Source organism: Hyperolius riggenbachi, chromosome 2, assembly GCF_040937935.1.
Source record: "Hyperolius riggenbachi isolate aHypRig1 chromosome 2, aHypRig1.pri, whole genome shotgun sequence".
NCBI classification, from domain to species: domain Eukaryota; kingdom Metazoa; phylum Chordata; class Amphibia; order Anura; family Hyperoliidae; genus Hyperolius; species Hyperolius riggenbachi.
In genome coordinates, this window is record NC_090647.1 from 502,202,593 (window position 1) to 502,226,673 (window position 24,081).

A 24,081-nucleotide genomic window follows, 5' to 3' on the forward strand; every position below is an offset into this window, starting at 1 on the left:
CTGCCTATATACACAGGGGGGGGGGGGAATCTGCCTATATACACTTGGGGGAATCTGCTTATGTACACTTGGGGGAATCTGGCCATATATACAGGGGGAATCTGGCTACATACTAAAGAGGGGATCTGGCTACCCCCGCAAAATATAACACCTCCCTGAAAATAAGCCCTAGCACATATTTTGGAAGGAAAAATAAGACAGTGTCTTATTTTCTTATTTTCGGGGAAACACGGTTCAAGATAGTGCCATCCACCCAATCACATTAGGGGAATTTCCCTATGAGGTTTCTTCCTGGGTCCCATAAAGTAGACTAGTGCCAATCATATGACTGGGCCTGCTGCAGTGCGTTGCTATGCGACTATAACTTAATTATAAACAGACCGCAATGTGCGTAGTGCGATTGCACCCTCAATGCTGATTGTGATCTGCAGGCATGCTCAAATTCGGCTTCGTGAGATATCTGGATTTTTGCTATCCGGATATCTACCAGTAATGTTGTGCGGGCTGGGGGGGGGGGGGGGGGTCAAGCTTACCTCTCCGATGTGTTCTTCGGTTGTCCCTCGGCGCCCCCGACGATGCGGTCACGTGATTAAACACTTCCTCCTTCCGGGTTGAAGGAGGAAGTGTTTGTAATCACGTGATGCGCGTGGAGCGCATCATGGGAGGCACCAAGGGACCGCCTAAGAAGACGTCAGAGAGGTAAGCTTGAGCAGTACTGGGAGATATCCGGATAGCAAAAATCCGGATATCTCCTGAAGCGGAATTTGAGCATGCCGGATGTTTGGACAATTGTTTGAGATATGATTTTTCCGCAACTTCCTGTCACAATTCCCCTATAAATATTATACAGTCTGATATTAGTTGGCAATTCATCCGTAATTGTTAAAACCTTAAAGTGACCCTGAAGCCAAAAAGAAGAACCCCTTGAGGGTACTTACCTTGGGAGGGGGAAGCTTCTAGATCCTAAAGATCCCTAGTCCTCTGCAGGCCGATTCCAGCACTGGAACCCCCCCCCCCCCCCCCCAAAAAAAGCTTGTCGACAGCTCACGCAGACCACTAGCACCATCCTGCTAGGCTTTCTTTTGAAAACACCAGGCCAGATCAGGTCTGCGCTACAGTATAGGCCTGAACCAGGTTTGGCCATTTCCACCAGAGTCCGGCACTATTGCACATGTGGAGGGAGGCCACTCTTCGGGAGTCCCAGTGCTAGAAAGGGCTGACGTACAAGGACGGGGGAGGTCTAAGGATCCAGAGGCTCCCGCCTCAAAGGAAAAAACCGGATACTTCCTTCAGAAGTCACAGGTTAACTTTAAACAAACAGGCCTGCCTTTGGAATCTGTTCTGTATCTGGATGAACATTGGTTCAGATTTCACAGGCTCTCTCCCAGTAACCTCACACAAATATTTGTTACGAAAATAGAGTTTATTAAAAACACACCTCTAATATTTTAAGGTGTTTCCTCCCCAGTAAAAACAAAAAACAAATGAAAACATGAGCTGCAATCTTTTTTAAATAATTAATTCAAAAAGTTACAGCAAACTATGGGAGACTGTTTTTCTTTTTCCAATACGGTGGTACTGTATTTCGTAACCATTTTAACTAGAAGGAAATCCAATTCTCTTACAGTTCTTCAGAAACTATTACGAGAGATCAATAAGCAGAAGCAAATATTTTTTACAGCTTAATGTACAACTCCAAAGCTCGACCAAACACGAGTTCATGGTGAAACATGCAGTTTAAGGTTTAGTCGCAGAGTCCTTTTCGTTTTTTTCAGCTGGTGGGGCTGCTTTGGGGGTCTTGTCCTCAGCAGGTTTCTTATCAGATTTTTCAGGTTCAGATTTTTCCTTCGGGACTGCCAGGACTTTTTTTGCTTCAGGAAGAAGACTTTTGGGCTCTGCTTTACTGCTAGGAGGCTCATGGTTTTCAGGCTGGATAGGTTTTCGATCATAAAAATCCATGAGCGGCTTGAGTATGGGGGGTTCCCTCTCTCGTCCTCCAGACCATCTGCTCCTAATCCCTGGCTCCCTATGCCTCTCACGCTCTGGACTTCCTCTACCCCAGTTTCGTCTACCCCGGCCTGGACGCTGCTCACGTTCGCGGTCATCAAAGCGCCCCGCAAAGTGTTCGCGATCATCCTCATTACGGCTACCAAAAAGCCTTCTTCCAAATCTCTCCCGTTCTCTTTCAGGATGAAAACCCGGTCTTTCATTTCTATCAGGATGGAAACTTTGCCTATCATTTCTATCAGGGTGAAAGCCAGGCCTTTCAGGAATGAAGCCTGGCCCAGGCCTTTCTGGGTTGAAACCAGGTCCAGGTCTTTCTGGGTTGAAACCAGGTCCAGGTCTTTCTGGGTTGAAACCAGGTCCAGGTCTTTCTGGGTTGAAACCAGGTCCAGGTCTTTCTGGGTTAAAGCCTGGTCCTGGTCTTTCTGGGTTAAAGCCTGGTCCAGGTCTTTCTGGGTTAAAACCTGGTCTTTCTGGATGGAATCCTTGTCTTTCAGGGCGGAAGCCTGGCCTATTGGGGTTGAAACCTTGCCTGTCAGGGGTAAAGCCTTCTTCCTCCTCCTCCATATCAGGGTTAAAATCTTCCTCCTCTTCCATTTCAGTATTGAATTCTTCCTCCTGCTCCATCTCGGGGGTAAATCCAGGCTCTTCACCCATCTCAGGATTAAACTCTTCATCTTCCTCAGGATTAAACAACTGTCTATCATTTCGGTCAGGATTAAACCCATGCCCGTCACCTCTGTCAGGATTAAACCCATGCCTATCACCCCTTTCTGGATTAAACCCACGTCTTTCATTTCTAAATGGTCTACCATCTTCAGGACCACCAGGTCCTCCCGGCCTTCCATAATGACCTTGTGGTGGATAGGGTCCTCTCATACCATGAGGTGGTGGCATTCCAAAACCCCCTGGCCCCGGAGGACCTCTGTGAACCATATGAGGAGGCATTTGGCGGTGTGGCATTCCAGGAAATCTTTGCATATGAGGTGAGGAAACTCCAGGTGGCCTCTGAAGTGGTATCAATCCTGGTCTAGCCCCTAGAAGGCCTGTTGAAGGGCTCTGTAATCCTGGCATTGGACCTGGAGGCCCTCCAGGTGCAGGCCCCTGATATGGGCCTGTATGGGGTCCCTGAGACTGAATTGAATGTAGTCCCTGTGGTGGACCTGGAGGACCCTGGTGTGAGCCCTGTCCAGAATGGGGAGGACCTTGGGGTGGGCCCTGTAGTCCTTGCAGCAGTCCTTGTGGTGGCCCCTGCATGGGGCTTTGCGGTGGCCCTTGCAGAGAACCTTGTGGAGGTCCTTGCAGTGAACCTTGTGGTGGCCCTTGCAGAGAACCTTGTGGTGGCCCTTGCAGAGAACCTTGTGGAGGCCCTTGCAGAGAACCTTGTGGAGGCCCTTGCAGAGAACCTTGTTGTGGTCCTTGCATCGAGCTTTGGGGTGGCCCTTGCAGCGAACCTTGGGGTGGCCCTTGCAGCGAACCTTGGGGTGGCCCTTGCAGCGAACCTTGGGGTGGCCCTTGAAGCGAACCTTGTGGTGGCCCTTGAAGCGAACCTTGTGGTGGTCCTTGCAGCGAACCTTGGGGTGGCCCTTGCAGCGAACCTTGGGGTGGTGTTTGTGTTGGGGTTGAAGGAGCTGGAGGTGGGCCAGAGGGACCCTGGGAAGAGTCTGTAGGAGCATCTGCTGGAGTTCCATGAGATGGACTATCCTGTGAATCTTCTGAAAAATACAAAAAATAAATAAATTACTGAAAAGGAAGTACTTAACTTATTTTTAATTACAAAGTGCATAAGCTTACAGGCTACTTGCTAGCTAAATGGCTAAATGCATAGATAAGATACACGGTACGTTGCCACGGCTCGATTATGCCACCGGATTGATTCCCGTGGGCGATTCTCTTATCTTCTGCTCATTAACCTTATCTTTTTCCATTGTCCCACCCACGGTATCGAGCGCGGAATTGATCCAGCGGGTGATCAGACGTGTCGTAAATTATCAATCAAGCCATCTAATGGCTCGATCGAGCGGTAAAAAACGTACAGTGTATTCCCAGCATAAGGCTTGAGGTAATGACTTCTGTATAATAAGAGACACGGACAGATTTATCAAGAGTGTCTGAGACAAAATATTAGTAGGTTTTTAGAAATCCATGCAGAACGGTCTCAGGCATCTTAAAAAAAATCATTAGAAAGTGCACATTCCTTCTAAAACTGTTGTATAATAGGAGGAGCTAGGAAGGTCTCTCAGACAATGCAGTATGTGAGGGGAATTGCTGTTGCTGAGGTAACCAACACACCTGCTGTATTGGTAGCAGCAGGCTCTGAGGAGAAATTCAGCAGGTGGAAGGAGCACATCACAAATCATGTATCGCCTGCACTCTGCAATCATGTCTTGCCAACAGCTATCAAGCACTTCTTAAAGGGACACTATCGAGTAAAGAGGCCCATACACCTAACGATTTTCCCGCCGATATACAGCAGATTCGATCACTGTGATCGAATCTGCTGTGAAATTGTTGCGCAAACGCTGACAGAACAATCGATTTCCGTCCGAAATCAATCGTTCCCATCGATCTGTGCGGAAGATTTTCCTCGATCGCCGGCAGGTCGGGAGTGCGTCGATAGCGGCGATCGAATGCCCGCCGACCGACGCTAGCTGAAAAAAATTACCTGTTCTGCCGACGCGTATCCCCGGTCTCCGCTGTCTTCACTGAACTTCCTGTCCCGTTTACGGTTACTGTTTAAAAACTTCCCCAGGACAGGAAGTTCAGTGAAGCTGCAGTCCTGGAGCCCGGAGCAGAGAAGAGACAGCGGAGACCGGGGGGACTCCAGCTTCACAGATTGATCGGTTTCATGCTGAAATCGATTCACAATCTGTTTACAGTAAAGGCAGCCATACGATCCCTCTGATCAGATTCGATCAGAGAGGGATCTATCTGTTGGTCGATCTGATGGCAAATCGACCAGTGTATGGCTACCTTTATGCTGGGAATACACGGTTCGTTTTTGCCTTCGTTTAAACCTTCGTTTCGATTGTGCCTTTTGTCCTTTTCGATCCCGAAATAATCGGTCATACGGTTAATATCACCACCAACGGTTTCGTTTTTTTTTTCGATTCTGATGGTTTCGTTTTTCCAATGATCGAAGGCTGCAAAGAAACGAAACGAAAATCCCTTTTTACAGGGACGGACTAGCATAAACGAATATATAATCGATCTGAACAGCCATCAAGCCTACCAATGGCTCGATTAGATGGATAAAGAGAGATAATATCAAACATGTTCGATCACTAGTCGTTCGTTTTTGGGGTCTATTAATCGAAACTATAATGAGATTATGACTATTTTCACATACGTTTTCAACACTCGATTCGTTTACCGAACGAATCGAAGGTTTAAACGAAGGCAAAAACGAACCGTGTATTCCCAGCATTAGAGAGAGTTCCTTAAGTGCTGGTAAATGATGTATACATTTCATTTGCTTATCTCTTGTTTACTGTAACAAATTCCTTTCACTCTGAACTGATGGCACTGTCTACTCATTTCTGAGGGGAGAGTTAATGAGGGGAGGGGAGTTTCCCTCACAGTGTAGACTCTGGCCTAGTGCACACCAGAGCGGTTCTGCTGCAGTTTGCAATCCGCTTGCGGGTGCAGATCCGCTAGGGTAATGTATTTCAATGGGCTGGTGCACACCAGAGCGGGAGGCGTTTTGCAGAAACGCATACTCCCGGGCTGCTGCAGATTTTGGATTGCGGATGCGTTTCTGCCTCAATGTTAAAGTGAACCTCCAGACTAAAAATCGACTCAGCAGCACTGAAAAGGCCTGGTGTTTCTTTAACAGTTTCACAGCATCAGAACTTTGTTTCTTTTATACAAGCCTCATTTTTAGCTGCACAAAAGAAAACTGCCCGGGCAGTTTTCCCCTTATGCTGTGCAAAGCATGATGGGATTTCTGATGTTGTTGTCCTCATTCTGCTGTTTTGGTGCAATTTTTTTTTTAAACATTTTGAATTTGACATTTGAAGCCTAGCGTGTGCAGCTGGGAGGGGTAATCAGGACACAGGACAGTTGGAACTGTGTCTCCTGCTCCTTGTCACCTCCTTTCAACCAAAAAATGGCTGCCCCCATGACAAAGATGGCAGCCCCCATGAATCACAAACATTTGCCTGTTCTTTTAAAACAGGGTGGGTAAAATATTATATTACCTATCTATTCTAATTAACATAACTAATGTAACTTAATAACAGTATGTTTGTTTAGGCTGAAGTTCCCCTTTAAGTATAGGAAAAACGCAAATCGCTCTGAAAAACGGCACTTCAGAGCGGTTTGCCAGGCGTTTTGTTACAGTAGCTATTCAGTAACAGCTTTACTGTAACAATACATGAAATCTTCTACACCAAAAATGCTTCCCAAAACCGCAAAATGCTTGTATTGATTGTATTCCTTTAATCTGCACCAGTTTAGGGATGGATTTGCACTTTTTTTAACTGTAGTGCAGCTCTAGAAATTCATGCTAAACTGCCGCTATTACCTAGGATTTAAGAAGGTTATCATGCAGAACTGTTCTCCCTGCTGGATAGAACAGATTAAGAAGAAAAAACTGTCGGTAATGTGTTGATAAATCTTCCCCACAGACTTCACTTACCAATGATCAGTCATACAAAATACTGTAGAAGTTATTTTAGGTGGCCACCCACCATACAATGTTTTAAATATCTTTCAAAATCAAGAATTGCAATACATTTTTCTGACTGATTGTAACTTTTCAAAAATCTGACCAACGTACCACACACATATGTTCAATTTTCTCCAATTATTAAAAAAAAATATTGAAAACTCAGAAAATCAATCTACCACACACCATACAATTTTTATAAAAAAATGAATCCGAAAAATCCAACCCACACTATCTTTAATGGTATAAAAACGGGAAATTCAATCAGATTTCTCCGATTTCAACCGATTGTAATTATCAAATTGGTGTATAATTGGATCTTTTAATTGTATGGTGTGTGGCTACCTTTAGGCTGTGTTCACTGTGGTGCGTTGCAGTGCAACTTTATAGGAGCATCTTAAAGGACAACTGAAGCGAGACGGATATGGAGGCTTCCATATGTATTTCCTTTTAAATTATACCAGGCAGCCCTGCTGATCCTCTGCCTCTAATACATTTAGCTATAGCCCCTGAACAAGCATGCAGCAGATCAGGTGTTTCAGACATTATTGTCAGATCTGAAAGGATTAGCTGCATGCTTGTTTCTGGTGTACTTCAGACACTACTGCAGCCAGATAGATCAGCAGGATAGCCAGGCAACTGGCATTGTTTAAAAGGAAATAAACATGGCAGCCTCCATATTCCTCTCACTTCAGTTGTCCTTCATCACTGCTCTTAAAGTGACACTGAAGTGTAAAAAAAAGTATATAAATTAATTGTATGTGTTGTATGGATAATTAATTGAAAATTAGTAGCAAAGAATCATTTTTTTCACATAGCTTTTTTTTTTTATAACATTGCATGATCCTCTCATATTTGCAAATACAACCCACACTCTGGGCTCATTTCCACTATAGCGAATCCGCATGTGTTGTCCGCATGCGGATTCGCACAGCCAATACAAGTGGATGGGCCTGTTTCCACTTGTGCATTGTGCGGAGCGTTTTCGTGTGCGGGGAAAATCTGCACGGCAGAGCCGTCAGAATTCGCTCCCCGCACACCGCTAAGCGAATCGCATACAATGTATCTAATAGGGAAATCGCATGCAGTTTTGGCATGCGTTTTTCCCCGTGATTTCGCATAGGAGGTAATGTTAATTTACACAGGCAGTGACATGGTTAAAATCGCCCACCTACTACCCTATGCGAAATCGTGGGGAAAAACTCATGCAAAATCGCACCCGCATGCGATATCGTCTGCGGTGATTTCCTGGCGATTCCGCACCGCACAAGTGGAAATGCAGCCTTAGTATTTTAAACTGTGAAACAGTGTGTGACCCTTTGATTGCCCCTGCAGTAAAACCTTATCTGAAGCTGCCTCTCACTGTTTCTTTGATGTGCAAATGATTCAGAAAATAGGATGGTCTCTGAGCCAAGTTGGGTCAGAGAGCTCAGAGAAGCTCTTTTGCATAGATAGCAACTGAAGTTTCTTAACTCTTCCTGTACTGGAAACAATTTGGGACTCATTTATTTGCTAGTAATGCTCTATATCTTAGCTTTACTACACATACAATACATTATTTCATACATTTATTTTCACTTCAGGTTCCCTTTAACCAGTTCACCCCCAAGTGGTTTTTACTCTAACGGACCAGAGCAAATTTCACCTGTCAGTGCTCCTCCCTTTTATTCCCTAATAACTTTATTACTACTTATAACATAATGGTTTATACCTCGTTTTTTTCGCCACCAATTAGGCTTTCTGTGGGTAGTACATTTTGCTAAGAATTTTATTATTCTAAATGCATTTTAATGGGAAAAAAGAAAATGGACAAAATTCATTATTTCTCAGTTTTCGGTCATTATAGTTTTAAAATTAAACATTCTCCTGTGGTTAATTCCGACACATTTTGTTTGCTCAGTTGTCCCGATTATTGAACCGTTTAAATTCTGTCCCTATCACAATGTATGGCGACAATATATTATTTTGAAATATAGGTGTTATTTTTCTGTTTTGCCCGGTCCGTAATTACAAGCCCCTATGTAGAAAAGTCATAGTAATATTCCCTCATAAAATATAAAAGCTGAGTCCCTAAAACAACTATTTGTTTTGTATTTTTTTTACTGATTTTTTTTTTTTACAAGCTTTTTTTTGGGGGGGGGGGGGGGGGGGGAGGCGGGACTATGGAAGTGTAAGTTATTAACTTTATTAATATTGTGTATAACCGGTTGAGCATCGCAGTGCCGAAAATCTCATGCATCCGAGCAACGTTCACCTCCCATTCATCCGCCTATAACTTTATTGCTACTTATCACAATGAATTGATCTATATCTTGTTTTTTCCGCCACTAATTAGGCTTTCTTTGGGTAGTACATTTTGCTAAGAATTATTTTTTCTAAATCCATTTTAACAGGAAGTTTAAGAAAGAAATGAAAAAAAATGCATTATTTCTCAGTTTTTGGCCATTATAGTTTGAAATTAATCTACGCTACCGTAATTAAAACTTGTGTATTTTATTTGCCCATCTGTCCCGGTTATTCCACCATTTAAAAAGAGACACTAAAGCGAGAATACATCTCATTTCAGTGCTATCCCGCGGCTAATCGGGGGTCCCTTACCTCCCCAATCCCCTCGTGCTGTGCGGGCAGCGCTTCCGCATTCAGACAGGGCTAATGGCCGCAGCCCTGCCTCACGCGCGCCTGTCAGCGCGTATCTCCGCCTCTCCCCCGCCCCTCTCAGTCTTCCTTCGCTGAGAGGGGTGGGGGAGAGGCGGCGATGCGCCGCTGATTGACGGTGCTGACAGGCAGGGCTGCAGCAGTTAGCCCTGCCTGAAGAGCAGCAAAATCTACGACCAAGTTGGTCGTTGATTTTGCAGGGGGGGGGGGGGGGTTGGAGTTAAAGGGATAGTTAAGTCAAGGGGCAAAAATGAGTTTAACTCACCTGGGGCTTTCCTCAGCCCCCTGCAGCCGATCGGTGCCCTCGCAGCCCTGCTCTGATGCTCCTGGACCCGCCGGCGAACACTTCCGGTTTCGCCGTCACCGGCCGACAGGCATGGGAACACGAGTGATTTTCCGCGTTCCCAGCCATAATATCGCCCCCTATGCTGCTATTGCGGCCAGGAGGCCGCAATAAATGCCAATTTGCTGGCTGGCATTTTGATCTCTCAGCTTTAGTAGTGTGTAGATCACCTGTAAGAGGAATGCAATTAGCTAGCTACTGGCTCTGAGACAATGATAGATGAGAGAAACTAAGCAAGTAGCAGATTTTAATAGGAAGCCAGCTATGGCCCTTTCGAAACCCAACTAACTTTAGTCTTCCTTAAAGGACAACTGAAGTGAGAGGTATATGGAGGCTGCCATATTTATTTACTTTTAAACACCAGTTACCTGGCATCCTGTTGATCTATTTGGCTGCAGTAGTGCCTGAAAAACACCAGAAACAAGCATGCAGCTAATCTAGTCAGCTCTGACAAGGTCAGAAATGGTCACCTGAGAAGTTCCAGGACTTTACTAATGGAATGTAAAGTTTCTTGGTAAGAATATTGTTGTGATGTGAAATCACCTTCTACATGCATACATAAGGTATAGGCAAAACGGTACTATTCCGTTAGCCGGGCGCAACCACTAGGTGGCGTTAATTACTATTCCCCCTCCAGGCCGCCATGGATAGTAGGGAAAGATGTAACTGCTGCGAGTGTTATCGCCACCTAGTGCCCGGCTAACGGAAAAGAACCGGCAAAACTTCTCTCATTCATGTCAAACACCCACCGGCCACACCTCCTTTCGCCCAAGCCACATTTCCATGTCACATTGGGAGGGACTTGGTGATCAACTCAACAGTCTGATTCTCAATTTAATTTGGGGTATCGCAGGGCTCAGCAAACCCCATACCATAGTGCACGTGTGAGGTTTGCAGCATTAACAGTAGTAAAGTAATTTTTACTGCGATGGCAGCATATTTAGCTGACATAATACAGTCTTTATAGGACAGCCAGTATGTCTGTATTTCATTGCAACAGCATGAAACACTGGCCTCAATTCACTAAGCAGTTTAGACTAGTCTACAGATGGTTTTTTTAGTGTACTGATGGTTTGGTCAGTTGCACCAAAGGGAAATTCACTATTACCAAATATTTTAGACCTGGTCTAAAACACTTGGTAATTAGGTCGGTACAGCAGAGGAAATTATCAAAAGATACAATTCACATATTAGTAGCTATGACTGACATCCTTCTTTTAAGGCTCTCCTCTGGATACAATTAAACTCCTGCATAATTAATTCTAAAGGTTCCATCCTCACATCTAAAATACCTCACAGAATTACTTTACCGAAAGAGTGGGCGTGGTTACTCCTTGCTTGCCTTTGTGAACTGTGTAATTACTGAATGTTTTAAGCCCAATCTACACGATACGATTCTTTGTACGATTTGATTACGATTCTATTTACGATTCGATTAAATCCGACATGTCCGATCGGGATTCGATTAGATTCAATTCGATTTGCCATTGTTTTGTAGACTAGTCTAAACTGCTTAGTGAATTGAAGCCATGATGTAAAAGAGCCCGCATCCTTCTACGCATCAGCTGTTCTGCTCCGTGTGGAGAGGCTGTCCATTGTGGTGCCTGTGTAAACCGGGGGAGGGGTCCTTGAGCCACAAAGTCTGTGTGGCTACAATCAGTTGGCAGTTTTACTACCTAGCTGAAATGCTGTTTGGATACTCCAAGGTCTATCACCTTGAGGGGAATGGTCTTTTGCTTCAAAGGGATAATTTGTTGCTCCCCAGCAGCCCTACAGTTAAATCTCGCCGTCAGTAACTGGCCTCTTTTTCACGGACTGTTGAGCTGTGTGCATGGGATTCTGATGCGATTTTACATCCGATTCGGTACTGAGTTTTTTACTTTTTGTCTTGATAGCATCCAGGGAGAATTGGAATCACAAATCGGATCTGCAGAGTGCAGAGGGCCTAAGGGATGTTTGTTAAGTGTGTTGAGGGGGAGGAGGTGCTTAGGTGTCTATATACTTGCCTCCATCTTGCATCTTTGTATGTTGCAGATGAAGAGATGTAATCACATTAGTGGACTACATCTCTCACCAGGCATTGTGGTAGGGGGAGCCTAGAGAGCATTGCCTCCCCCCCACACGCATTTATAAACCTCCCCGAGTGGCTGGTTCATATTGTGAGCAATTGCGTGAAATCGACAAAGTGCTACAGCAATGTCACCCTAAAACAGTGTTCTCACTGCAGCGTTTCCATTTAGACAAAATCGAAATGTGCTTTAGTGCAATTTTTCTTAAATGAATGTGCAAAAATGCACATTCCTTTAAAAATTGCACCGAAAATCATTTTTTCAAAATCACGAGCGCTTAAAGAGAATCTGTATTGTTAAAATCGCACAAAAGTAAACATACCAGTGCGTTAGGGGACATCTCCTATTACCCTCTGTCACAATTTCGCTGCTCCCCGCCGCATTAAAAGTGGTTAAAAACAGTTTTAAAAAGTTTGTTTATAAACAAACAAAATGGCCACCAAAACAGGAAGTAGGTTGATGTACAGCATGTCCACACATAGAAAATACATCCATACACAAGCAGGCTGTATACACCCTTCCTTTTTAATCTCAAGAGATCATTTGTGTGTTTCTTTCCTCCAGCAGCTATCTTCCACTGAAGTGTCAGGCTGTTTCTTCCTGCAGAGTGCAAATGTAATTCCTCAGTATGTGAAAGCCCAGCCAGCTCAGAGGAGTATTTATCCAGCTTGTAAAAGATAAGAGAGAAGAGAGAAGCTGCACTTATCTAAATAATACACAGGCAGTGTGCAGAGAGGGGCCTGGAGGGGGGAGATGCATCACAGAACCACAACACTGAAGAACTTGGCAGCCTTCCAGACACAGGCTGACAAGTCTGACAGGAGAGAGATAAGTTGATTTATTACAGAGATGGTGATAGTAGAACGTGCTACAGTAAGCCAAAACACATTAGAATGGATTTTGGAACGTGTAGGATGGAAGAAAACCGGATGAAATTTTTGTTACGGAGTCTCTTTAACAATTGAGTTTTACTCACCTGGGGCTCCCCTCAGCCCCCTGCAGCTGTCCAGTGCCCTCGCAGCATCGCTCCGATCCTCCTGTCCCCGCCAGCGGCTGCTTCCGGTTTCGGCGACAGCCGACGACAGGCTGGGAACGCGAGTGATTCTCCGCATTCCCAGCCACAATAGCACCCTCTATGCTATTATTGCGACCTTCTTGTCTCAATAACAGCATAGAGGGCGCTATTGTGACTGGGAACGCAAAGAATCACTCGCGTTCCCAGCCTGTCGGCGGCTGTCCTTGAAACCGGAAGCAGCCGCTGGCGGGGACAGGAGGATCGGAGAGATGCTGCGAGGGCACCGGACAGCTGCAGGGGGCTGAGGGAAACCCCAAGTGAGTAAAACTAATTTTTTTTTTATTTGACTTAACCACTTAACCTCCTTGCCGGTCTAATTCCCCCGGCAAGGAGGCAGCGCAGCACTTTTTTTTTTTTAAATCATGTAGCGAGCCCAGGGCAGCTCCGCAGCCACTCCGATCGCTTCCCGGCGATCGGAGTAAGCAGGAAATCCCGTTCAGAACGGGATTTCCTGCTGGGCTTCCCCGGTCGCCATGGCGACGAGGCGGGATGACGTCACCGACGTCGGGACGTCATAGGGAATCCCGGGCCACCCCTCAGCGCTGCCTGGCCCTGATTGGGATCGCCGCCGGCCATTAGTGAGTAGCGGGAGGGGCTCCTCAAAGCCCCCCTCCGCAGCGTTTTCCACCCTCTCCCGCTTACCTCCCTCCCCTCCTTTCCCTAGGTGGCGCAGGACGGATATCCGTCCTTGCGCATTGTAGGATAGGCTTCAGCCTATCATATGCTGATGGTCCCCGGCCAGAGGCCGGGGATCGCCGATCTGCCTTACGGCGCTGCAGCGCCGTATGATGTAAACAGCGGGGATTTCTTCCCCCGCGTGATTACATTACGTGTGCGAGCCGCGATCGGCGACTTGCACACTGTTCATGGAGACACCCTCCATGAACTGGCATGGAAAGGCCACTCGTACGAGCGGCCGTTTCCATGCTATACCACTAACGACCAGGAGCCGCCTATCGGCGTTAGCTGGTCGTTAAGTGGTTTTTAAGGATCACTTTAAAGAGAAACCATGACCAAGAATTTAACTTCATCCCAATCAGTAGCGGATATCCCCTTTTACATGAGAAATCTATTCCTTTTCACAAACAGACCATCTGGGGGCTTTGTATGGCTGATATTGTGGAGAAACCCCTCCCAAAGGAAACTGAGGACCATGGTCCTGACTGTTTCCTGTCTGTGAACCTCGTTGCATTGTGGGAAATAACGGTTTACAGCTGTTTCCAACAGCCCAAAAAAAATAAGCAGCATCTCCTTCCACTGACATCACCTGCCAGCAGTAAAAATGTCACCATGTTTTAAATGTCATAATGTAAATCAGGGAGAGAAAAGGTTTTTACAATGGGTAAACACTGACTAAATCATTTATACATAATTATTGTAAAAATTAAGCACTTTATCACATTATTTTCACTGGCGTTCCTCTAAGTTTATATGTCTATTTTTAACATAAAACTTAGTATTCTACCCTGAACCCATCATTAGTCTGAGATGTTCCTGTGTACAGATTTCGGACTTTTGGATTTTGTTTCATTCAGCAATAGTAGCTGCTCCCGGCTTCCCTCTCCTGCCCATGTAAAATGGTATGAGACAGAGAGAGATAATGAGCGTGAGACAGACAGAGAGAGAAAGAGAGAACTTAAAGTGTAACTGTCGGGCATAAAATCAATTCTTTATTTTTACCTGGTAAACCAGTAATAAGAATGCTAACAAGGTAACCCAAAAGTTAAAATCACTATTTCTTTTCTTGTTGATAAATAATAATTACCCAGTTTACCTGGCTCTTATTTGGTACATCTGCCAAACAATAGAAGTTGCAGGGCATGTTGGGTTGTCCTTTTTTGCTTCTCTCCTCTCCGACTTAACTAATGCAGCCTGATGGCTGATACTGGCTGAAGCCTCTTTCCCTCCTGTTTTCCCCTCCCACACCATTGTTCCTCTCTGATTGGCCAATATTGTTCATGCTGAGACAATGCACTTTCTATAGTGGAGGGCAATGCATACACAATCAGGCAGGACAGTAAGGGAGGAAAGGACTTCAGGATTGGCTTCAAAATAGCTACAGTTAAAATGGGAAATGCTAAGAATGATTTTCTCTTTTTTTTACTGTAGAAAATTCACTAAAATCAAAATGTGGACAGTGCAATTGATATTCCTCCCATTTGCCATGTAAGTAGTTTGTATAAATGTTATGTAAGTAGAGCAAGTATTTATCTACTTATACAGTATATGTGTTTTTTTTCTGAGATAGTATGGCTGGCAGCTCCTCTTTAAGGACTCTTACACAGAGCGACGTTAAAGTCGCACGTTAGAAACTGTTTTAACGCAGAGAAACGCACAGCAATACTAAGTCTGTGCAACATTCACAGTGCACACATTGCGTTTGTGTGTAACGTGTAGCATTATTACAATGTGTTACATGCTGTGCGTTATACATGTTATTAGCTACGTTGGACTGTTTGCACATGCTCAGTACTGACTTGGAAGCATACTTTTCATTGCTTGTATGCGACGATAATAGGGCATTAAATTACGTTGCAACTTTTTGGAGACGTTGCGTTGTAAGCGTGCGGTGCGACTTTAACGTCGCATCAAACCGCAACGTCCCACTGTGAAAGTAGCCTAAAAGGACACCTGAACTGCGAGGAATATGAAGGCTAATATTTATTTTTAAACAGTGCAGAATGCCAAGGCTGCGGAGATGGATTTAGATGTAATAGCGCCCTAGGCAAGGTAGTAGATTGGCAATGGGACCCCCTTGCATTCTTTTTGGTAAGTGGAAGCGGAAAGAGTTAAAATAAGATTGCAAGTGGGCCCTTTGACACCCACTAGGCCCCAAGCCTGGTGGATGATCCTGCTCTGCCTTGTCCTGTTGATCCTCCTGAACAAGCATGTGGATCAGATGTTTCTGATTGGATTAGCCCCATGCTTGTTTCAGGTGTGTGACACAGACATCACTGCAGCCAAAGAGATCAGCAGGGCTGCCAGGCAACTGGAATGGTTTAAAAGGCAATAAATATTGCAGCCTCCATATCCCTTTCATTTCAGTTGTCTTTTAACCCACTCGCATTCCGTCATTTTCACTTGAGAAATGTTCACCTCCCATTTATTAGCCTATAACTTTATCACTACTTATCACAATGAAATTATCTATATCTTGTTTTTTCCGCAACCAATTAGGCTTTCTTTGGGCGGTACATTTTGCTTAGAGCCACTTTACTGTAAATGCATTTTAACAGGAAGAATAAGAAAAAGACAGAAAAAATTATTATTTCTCAGTTTTCAGCCATTATAGTTTTAAAATAATACATGCCTCCATAATTAAAACTCACGTATTGTATTTGCCCATATGTCCCGGTTATTACACCGTTAAAATTATGTCCCTATAACCATGTATGGCGACAATATTTTATTTGGAAATAAAGGTGCATTTTTTCCGTTTTGCATCTATCACTATTTACAAGTTTAAAATTAAAAAAAATAGAAATATTTCATCTTTACATTGATATTTAAAAAGTTTAGACCCTTAGGTAAATATTTACCAGTTTTCTTTTTATTGTAAGGTTTTTTTTTTTATATTAAACATTTTATTTGGGTATTTTTGGGAGGGTGGGATGTAAACTATAGTTTTATAATGTAATTATGTGTTTTTAATTTTTTTTTACTTTTAGTTGTAGTTTTAGTTTTTGGCCACAAGATGGCGGCCATGAGTTTGTTTACATGACGTCACTCTAAGCGTAAAGACACGCTTAGAGTGACGCAGAGGGGAGGCAACGGCCAGAAAAAGCGCAGCTTCCGAGAGAAGCTGTCGCTTTTTCAGCTGGGGAGAGGAATCAGTGATCCGGCACCATAGCCCGATACATTGATTCCGTGGCCACCGAATCCGCGGCCGGGAGTGCGCATGGTTCCTGGACGTAGTTTCTACGTCCAGGAACCAAAATAGGTTAATGCACTAGAAAAAGAAAAAAAAAGTGTTGTATGCAAATAATGTCATTTCAGAATTTGCAGAGCACAAGATGCCCCAGTGACAGAAGCTGCACATCCTATAAGCTCTGTCCAATTTTAAAGTGCAAGTGTCTGGAAGATATGTACATATCATACAGATCAAGGTAAAATGCACAACACATTTTTCTCGTTGGTCACCGTCACTTACAATAGATTGTAAAAATTCTGAGAGATCCGACAGGTTTTGTATTAGTCCATCTCCTCTTTTTTTTCGTTATTTACAAAAGCAATTGCTTAGTCTACCTACCAAAAAAGTGTGCATGAGTACGGAGGCTGTCTGGTGTATTTGTATAGATCCTTTCCATGGAGTGGTTTTGTAAAGTATATAAAAAAAAAAACTTTAAAATTCCCCATGAGGAGGTGGACTAGTCCAAACCTGTTTTACTGCCCACTGTAAGCAACGGCAAGATAGGAAAAAAAAAAGTGTATTTTGCCCTGGGACAAATGTTTATCTTGTACAGTATGTAAGTATTCTGAATTGTATTATTTTTTGTGATAGTGGTACTTTAACTCATAGTGGTGTGTAGGTGTGTGTGTGTGTGTGTGTGTGTGTGTGTAGGTGTGTGTAGGTGTGTGTGTGTAGGTGTGTGTGTGTGTGTGTGTGTGTGTGTGTGTGTGTGTGTGTGTGTGTGTGTGCGCGCGCGCGCGCGCAACTTTGCCTTCCTAATAGAGAGAAGGTCGAGCTTCCAAAGAGTATTACATTCCTCCCATTTGCCATGATTTCTGCTCCCTAAAATCATTTCTGTCATTTAAAAGCCCAGTGGTTCTGGCTCTCAGTAACATTACAGTGTGTACTGTAATATTCTCCCTATCAAGCTCTACTATGAAGTGAAACCAACCAATAACTTGCACCGATGAAGCTCAATGCAGCCTGAAACAGCTGTATACAAGCTGCATTATATGGCTTTGTATAATTTAATAGGGTGTGAAGCAGCCAGTCTGGATCCAGACTTTGCTGCTAAGGGTCACAAAATAATGATTTGCATATTCACTCATTGCTGTGTAATATTGCATTATAGAGATTATGCCTAAAGCCTCGGACACAAGCTAGACGGAATGTGGCCCAAGAAGACCGTTCAGAGCCATCCTGGTCCTTTCTATCCTGGTTCATTTTCCTTCACATTAACATTTTAAAATTAGTAATTTATCAATTGTAAAGGATTGGAATAAAGTTTAGAGTTAATCACACATTTTTTTAGTAGATATATATTTACATAGAAAGAGGGACAAAGCCCTGAAAGAGGGACAAATGAGGAGGAAAGAGGGACAGGGCTCCTAAAGAGGGACAGGGCTCCTAAAGAGGGACAGTTGGGAGTTATGCTAACCAGGCAATCCAAAAGTTAAAATCACTATTACTTCTCGTTGATAAATGATCATTCCCCAGTTTACATGACTTATTAGTACACACAAAATTTGGTACACAAATAGGAAGTTGCAGGGCATGCTGGGTTGTCCTTTTTTGCTTCTCTTATTCCCCTCAGACTTCACAAATGCAGTCTGATTGGCTGAAGCCTCTTTCTCTCCTGCTTTCCCCTCCCACACCTCTGCTCCTCTCTGATTGGCCAATATGTATCATGCTGAGACAATGCACTATCTATAGTGAAGGGTGGGCAAATCAAGCAGAGGAGAGGAAATGACAACAGGATTTGCTTCAAAATAGCCACACTTAAAATGGGAAATGCTAAGAAGGATTTTCTCTGTTTACTGTAGAAAAATCACTAAAATGTGGACAGTGCAATACATACAGTATGTTATGCAAGTAGAGCAAGTATCTATCTATCTATCTATCTACACACACACACACAGTGGGTTGCAAAAGTATTCGGCCCCCTTGAAGTTTTCCACATTTTGTCATATTACTGTCACAAACATGAATTAATTTTATTGGAATTCCACATGAAAGACCAACACAAAGAAACACATGAGAAGTGGAACAAAAATCATATGTGATTCCAAACATGTTTTACAAATAACTGCAAAGTGGTGTGTACGTAATTATTCGGCCCCCTGAGTTAATGCTTTGTAGAACCACCTTTTGCTGCAATTACAGCTGCCAGTCTTCTAGGGTATGTCTCTACCTGCTTTGCACATCTAGAGACTGAAATCCTTGCCCATTCTTTGCAAAACAGCTCCAGCTCAGTCAGATTAGATGGACAGCGTTTGAGAACAGCAGTTTTCAGATCTTGCCACGGATTCGCGATTGGATTTAGATCTGGACTTTGACTGGGCCATTCTAACACATAGATATGTTTTGTTTTAAACCATTCCATTGTTGTCGTGGCTTTATGTTTAGGGTCATTGTCCTGCTGGAAGGTGAACCTCTGCCCCAGTCTCAAGTCTTTTGCAGTCTCCAAGAGGTTTTCTTCCAAGTTTGCCCTGTATTTGGCTCCATCCATCTTCCCATCAACTCTGGCCATCTTCCCTGTCCCTGCTGAAGAGATGCACCCCCCGAGCATGATGCTGCCACCACATTTGACAGTGGGGATGGTGTGTTTAGTTTTGCATTTTGGCCAAAAAGTTCCATTTTGGTCTTATCTGACCAGAGCACCTTCTTCCACATGGTTGCTGTGTCCCCCACATAGCTTGTGGCAAACTGCAAACAGGACTTCTTATGCTTTCTGTTGACGATGCCTTTCTTCTTGCCACTCTTCCATAAAGGCCAACTTTGTACAGTGCATGACTAATAGTTATCCTATGGACAGAGTCTCCCACCTGAGCTGTAGATCTCTGCAGCTCGTCCAGAGTCACCATGGGCCTCTTGACTGCATTTCTGATCAGCGCTCTCCTTGTTCGGCCTGTGAGTTTAGGTGGATGGCCTTGTCTTGGTAGGTTTACAGTTGTGCCATACGCCTTCCATTTCTGAATGATCACTTGAACAGTGCTCCTTGGGATGTTCAAGGCTTTGGAAACCTTTTTGTAGCCTAAGCCTGCTTTAAATTTCTCAATAACTTGATCCCTGACATGTCTTGGACCTGTCTTGTGTGTTCTTTGGACTTCACGGTGTTTTTGCTCCCAATATCCTCTTAGACAACCTCTGAGGCCGTCACAGAGCAGCTGTATTTGTACTGACATTAGATTACACACAGGTGCACTCTATTTAGTCATTAGCACTCATCAGGCAATGTCTATAGGCAACTGACTACACTCAGATCAAAGGGGGACAAATAATTATGCACACACCACTTTGCAGTTATTTGTAAAAAAATGTTTGGAATCACATATGATTTTTGTGCCACTTCTCATGTATACACCACTTTGTGTTGGTCTTGAATGTGGAATTCCAATAAAATTGATTCATGTTTGTGGCAGTAATATGACAAAATGTGGAAGTGTGTGTGTGTGTGTGTGTGTGTGTGTGTGTGTGTGTGTGTGTGTGTGTGTGTGTGTGTGTGTGTGTGTGTGTGTGTGTGTGTGTGTGTGTGTGTGTGTGTGTGTGTGTGTGTGTGTGTGTGTGTGTGTGTGTGTGTGTGTGTGTGTGTGTGTGTGTGTGTGTGTGTGTGTGTGTGTGTGTGTGTGTGTGTGTGTGTGTGTGTGTGTGTGTGTGTGTGTGTGTGTGTGTGTGTGTCTAAGATATAATGGCTGACAGCCCTTCTTTAAATATTTGCCACTCCAGATATTTAAGTGACTTTGAAAAATGAGGCCATTGTTCCCTTCCTTACCCTGCTCACCAGAAGCCACTCCTCTGTGCACTGCACAATGCATTTCCTCTCCATAGAAACAGAACATGCTGCTTATGTAAACTAGATGTGTCTGCACAGCTCTCCTTTCCCAGTGTCACGCATAGGATCTCGACCCTGTCCCACACCATTACACACATGAAGCTTAATGCTTGCAAATACCTTCTTTTTTAGGGAAGTAAAATTGTACTTTAAAAGGCTACCTGGTTATGGCCTGCCCAGCAGCTACAGTATGTTTGGCTTCCAGGATGTCACTGCTGCAGCTCTCCAAGCATGGGAGTCGGCATCTAACCAGAACTTTTGCCGAGTATTCATTAACCTTTTCAAGTTAACCTAGTGGCTTTAGCCAGAGAAAGCATGGAGAAAGCCAACAGGATACATTTTACATTTTGTCCACTGCATCGCATTCCAATACCGCACTGGACTGCAACGGAAGCATTAACACAATGCATGGATGTGGACTGGTTCTAAAGCAGAATAGCATAACAGAGAATGACACTCCCAATTGTGGGTGGTAACAGGCACACTATTCTGAGGCTCTAAGTGTAACTGTTGTGCATAAAATCATTTATTTTTATCTGGTAAACAAGTAATAAGAATGCTAACCAGGCAATCCAAAAGTTAAAATGACTCTTAGTTTTCTTATCTATAAAACAACATTCCGCAGTTTCCCTGTCTCTTATTTGGTACATTTTCCACACAAAGGAAGTTGCAAAGCATGCTGGGTTGTCTTTTTTGCTTCTTTACGTCTCCTCAGACTTACCTAATGCAGCCTGATTGGCTGAAGCCTCTTTCCCTCCCACACCTCTATTCCTCTCTGATTGGCCAATATTTCTTATGCTGAGACAATGCACTTTCTATTGCAGAGCTGGGTGTGAGTGCCTTAACCTCCTTGGCGGTAACCCCGTAGTTCGGAGTAAGCCGCCGGAGGGTGCCGCTCAGGCCCTGCTGGGCCGATTTGTTTCATTTTTTTTTTTTGCTGGACGCAGCTAGCACATTGCTAGCTGCGCCAGCACACTGATCGCCGCCGACCCGCGCACGATCGCCGCTATCCGTCGCGCCGCACGCCCCCCCCCCCCCCAGACCCCGTGCGCTGCCTGGCCAATCAGTGCCAGGCAGCGCCGAGGGGTGGCCTGGGACTCCCAATGACGTCCCGACGTCAGTGACGTCATCCCGCCCCGTCGCCATGGCGACGGGGGAAGCCCTCCAGGAAATCCCGTTCTTTGAACGGGATTTCCTGATCGGAGATCGCCGAAGGCGATCGAAGAGGGCGGGGGGATGCTGCTGAGCAGCGGCTATCATGTAGCGAGCCCTGGGCTCGCTACATGATATAGGGGAAACATTTTTTTTAAAAAAACTGCTGCGCTCCCTCCTGGCAGATTTTTTTATACTGCCAGGAGGGTTAAGACTGGGAAGAGGGCGGGCAATGCATACATAATCAGGTAGAGAGGAAATGACATCAGGATTGGCTTCAAAATAGACAGTTAAAGGGAACCTAAACTGAGAAGGCTACGGATTTCTCCTTATAAATAATACCAGTTGCCTGGTAGTCCTGCTAATCTCTTTGCTGCAATAGAGACTGAATCACACACCTGAAACAAGCATGCAGCTAATTCAGTCTGACTTCAGTCAGAGCACCTGATTTGCATGCTTGTTGAGGGGCTGTGGCTAAAAGTATTAGAGACACAGGATCAGCAAAAGGAGTCAGCAACTGGTATTACTTTAAAAGGAAAAATCCATATCTTTCTCGGTTTAGGTTCCCTTTAAGATGGAGAATCCTAAGAAGGATTTTCTATTTTTATTACTATAGAAAAATCACTAAAATCAAAATGTGGACAGTGCAATACATATGTTATGTAAGTAGAGCAAGTATTTATATACTTATATATGTGGGGTTTTTCTGAGATAGTATTGCTGACAGCTCCTCTTGAAGAAGTCAGGCCATCTCTTCACTCGCGTTCCCACAGGACAGCTAGAATTCTGCTAAGGTGATCTTGCTGAAAGTCCTGTCTGTGGAATTCACACTCCCGTATATTCCTGAGAATCCATGAGGTGATTGCCAATTACCACACATTTACCCATCATATGCATTATAAAATGGAAGGCTGAACTAAGGCTTTAACAGAAGTCGCCTGAAACGATCACAATTATTTAGGTACAGGAGACACATGTCTAATACCCATGTGCATCTTAAAGACCACTTGATTCGAAGCAGTAATTTGTAAAGTTGTTAGCCAAAATTATACAAGATCACACCCTTGCATTGTTAAAATAAGGTTGTCACATCATCTGTGGCACCTGGGAGAATGGCATAATGACATTATACATCCTGCACAGAGACCAAAAGAGACCCAGTCTCAAGCAGGCAGTCAAGGGACATCTGTGCGCAATATGTGAAAACTATATCTATACGGGCAGCACGGTGGCTTACTGGTTAGCTCTCTCGCCTTGCAGCACTGGGTCCCTGGTTCGAATCCCAGCCAGGGCACTATCTGCAAAGAGTTTATATGTTCTCTCTGTGTCTGTGTGGGTTTCCTCCAGGCACTCCGGTTTCCTCCCACATTCCAAAAACATACGGATAAGTTAATTGGCTCCCCCCAAAATTGGCCCTAGACTACAGTACTTAAATACATAATAGACATATGGCAATTGTAGGGATTAGATTGTGAGCTCCTTTGAGGGACAGTTAGTGACAATATATATATATATATATATATATATATATATATATATATATATATATATATATATATATATATATATATATACACACACATACATACACACACACACACTGTACAGCGCTGCGTAATATGTCGGCGCTGTATAAATACTAAATAATAATAATATCTGAAACCATCTTGATAAGCACTTTGGGTGACTCAAGTTGTAAAGTGTGTTTAAAAGTTGTCCATTAAAAAATTTGAAGTACGCATTTAAGGGGGAAAAAAATAGGCGGGACCAAATAGGCTAGTGCCAGCAGACACAGTATTAGAATCTGTCCATCATAAAAAGTTTCAGGACCATGGAAGGGCCCCTTTGTTAGGGCAATAGACAATTAGAATAGAGAATAAGGATAACGGCCAACTGCAGCCTCCTGATCCTGTACCTATCAGCAATCAGAAATAGGCCACTTTTTGGACACAAAACCAACAGCAATTTATGTAGTCTCCTGCTACAGACTGACCTTTAGCACAAATATTCCAAGTCCAGCATCTCATCATCCACACCGCCAAAAACAGGCCTTCGGGTAACCCCATCTAGCCGACAGCCAAACAGGAAGTGACGCTTGCTTGCGCTCACTTCCTGTTTTGGAAACACCGGAGTACACGAAAGCGTATTGCAAAAAATATGCTTCCATGCATGCTCGCCGCCACCATCCTTTTTAAACATCCCTGCGTCACCATAAACTTACATGACTTCCAGTCTGCCGCAGCTCGACGCATAACCGCACAGTAACGTATGTCTATCCAACTGTCAGGGATGCAGTGAAAACGTTACTTCCGTCACACCGTACCGCGGCAGTATGAAAGTCCCCATATACTTTCATTGCCCTACGGTGGGGTGCGGTAAAATTACTGCACCAG

At 44.1% G+C, this 24,081-nt stretch overlaps 1 protein-coding gene across 5 annotated transcripts in view; it reads right to left on the minus strand.

Moving 5' to 3' along the window:
* Positions 1-1,404: 1,404 nt before the first annotated feature.
* Positions 1,405-24,081, minus strand: part of SCAF4 (SR-related CTD associated factor 4) — a 137,298-nt gene continuing 114,621 nt past the window's right edge. For all 5 annotated transcript variants that reach the window (XM_068270481.1, XM_068270483.1, XM_068270480.1 and 2 more), the window contains one exon: positions 1,405-3,719. In XM_068270481.1, coding sequence (XP_068126582.1) covers positions 1,738-3,719 — 1,982 coding nt within the window. In that variant the 3' untranslated portion in view covers positions 1,405-1,737. The remainder of the gene's footprint in view (positions 3,720-24,081) is intronic.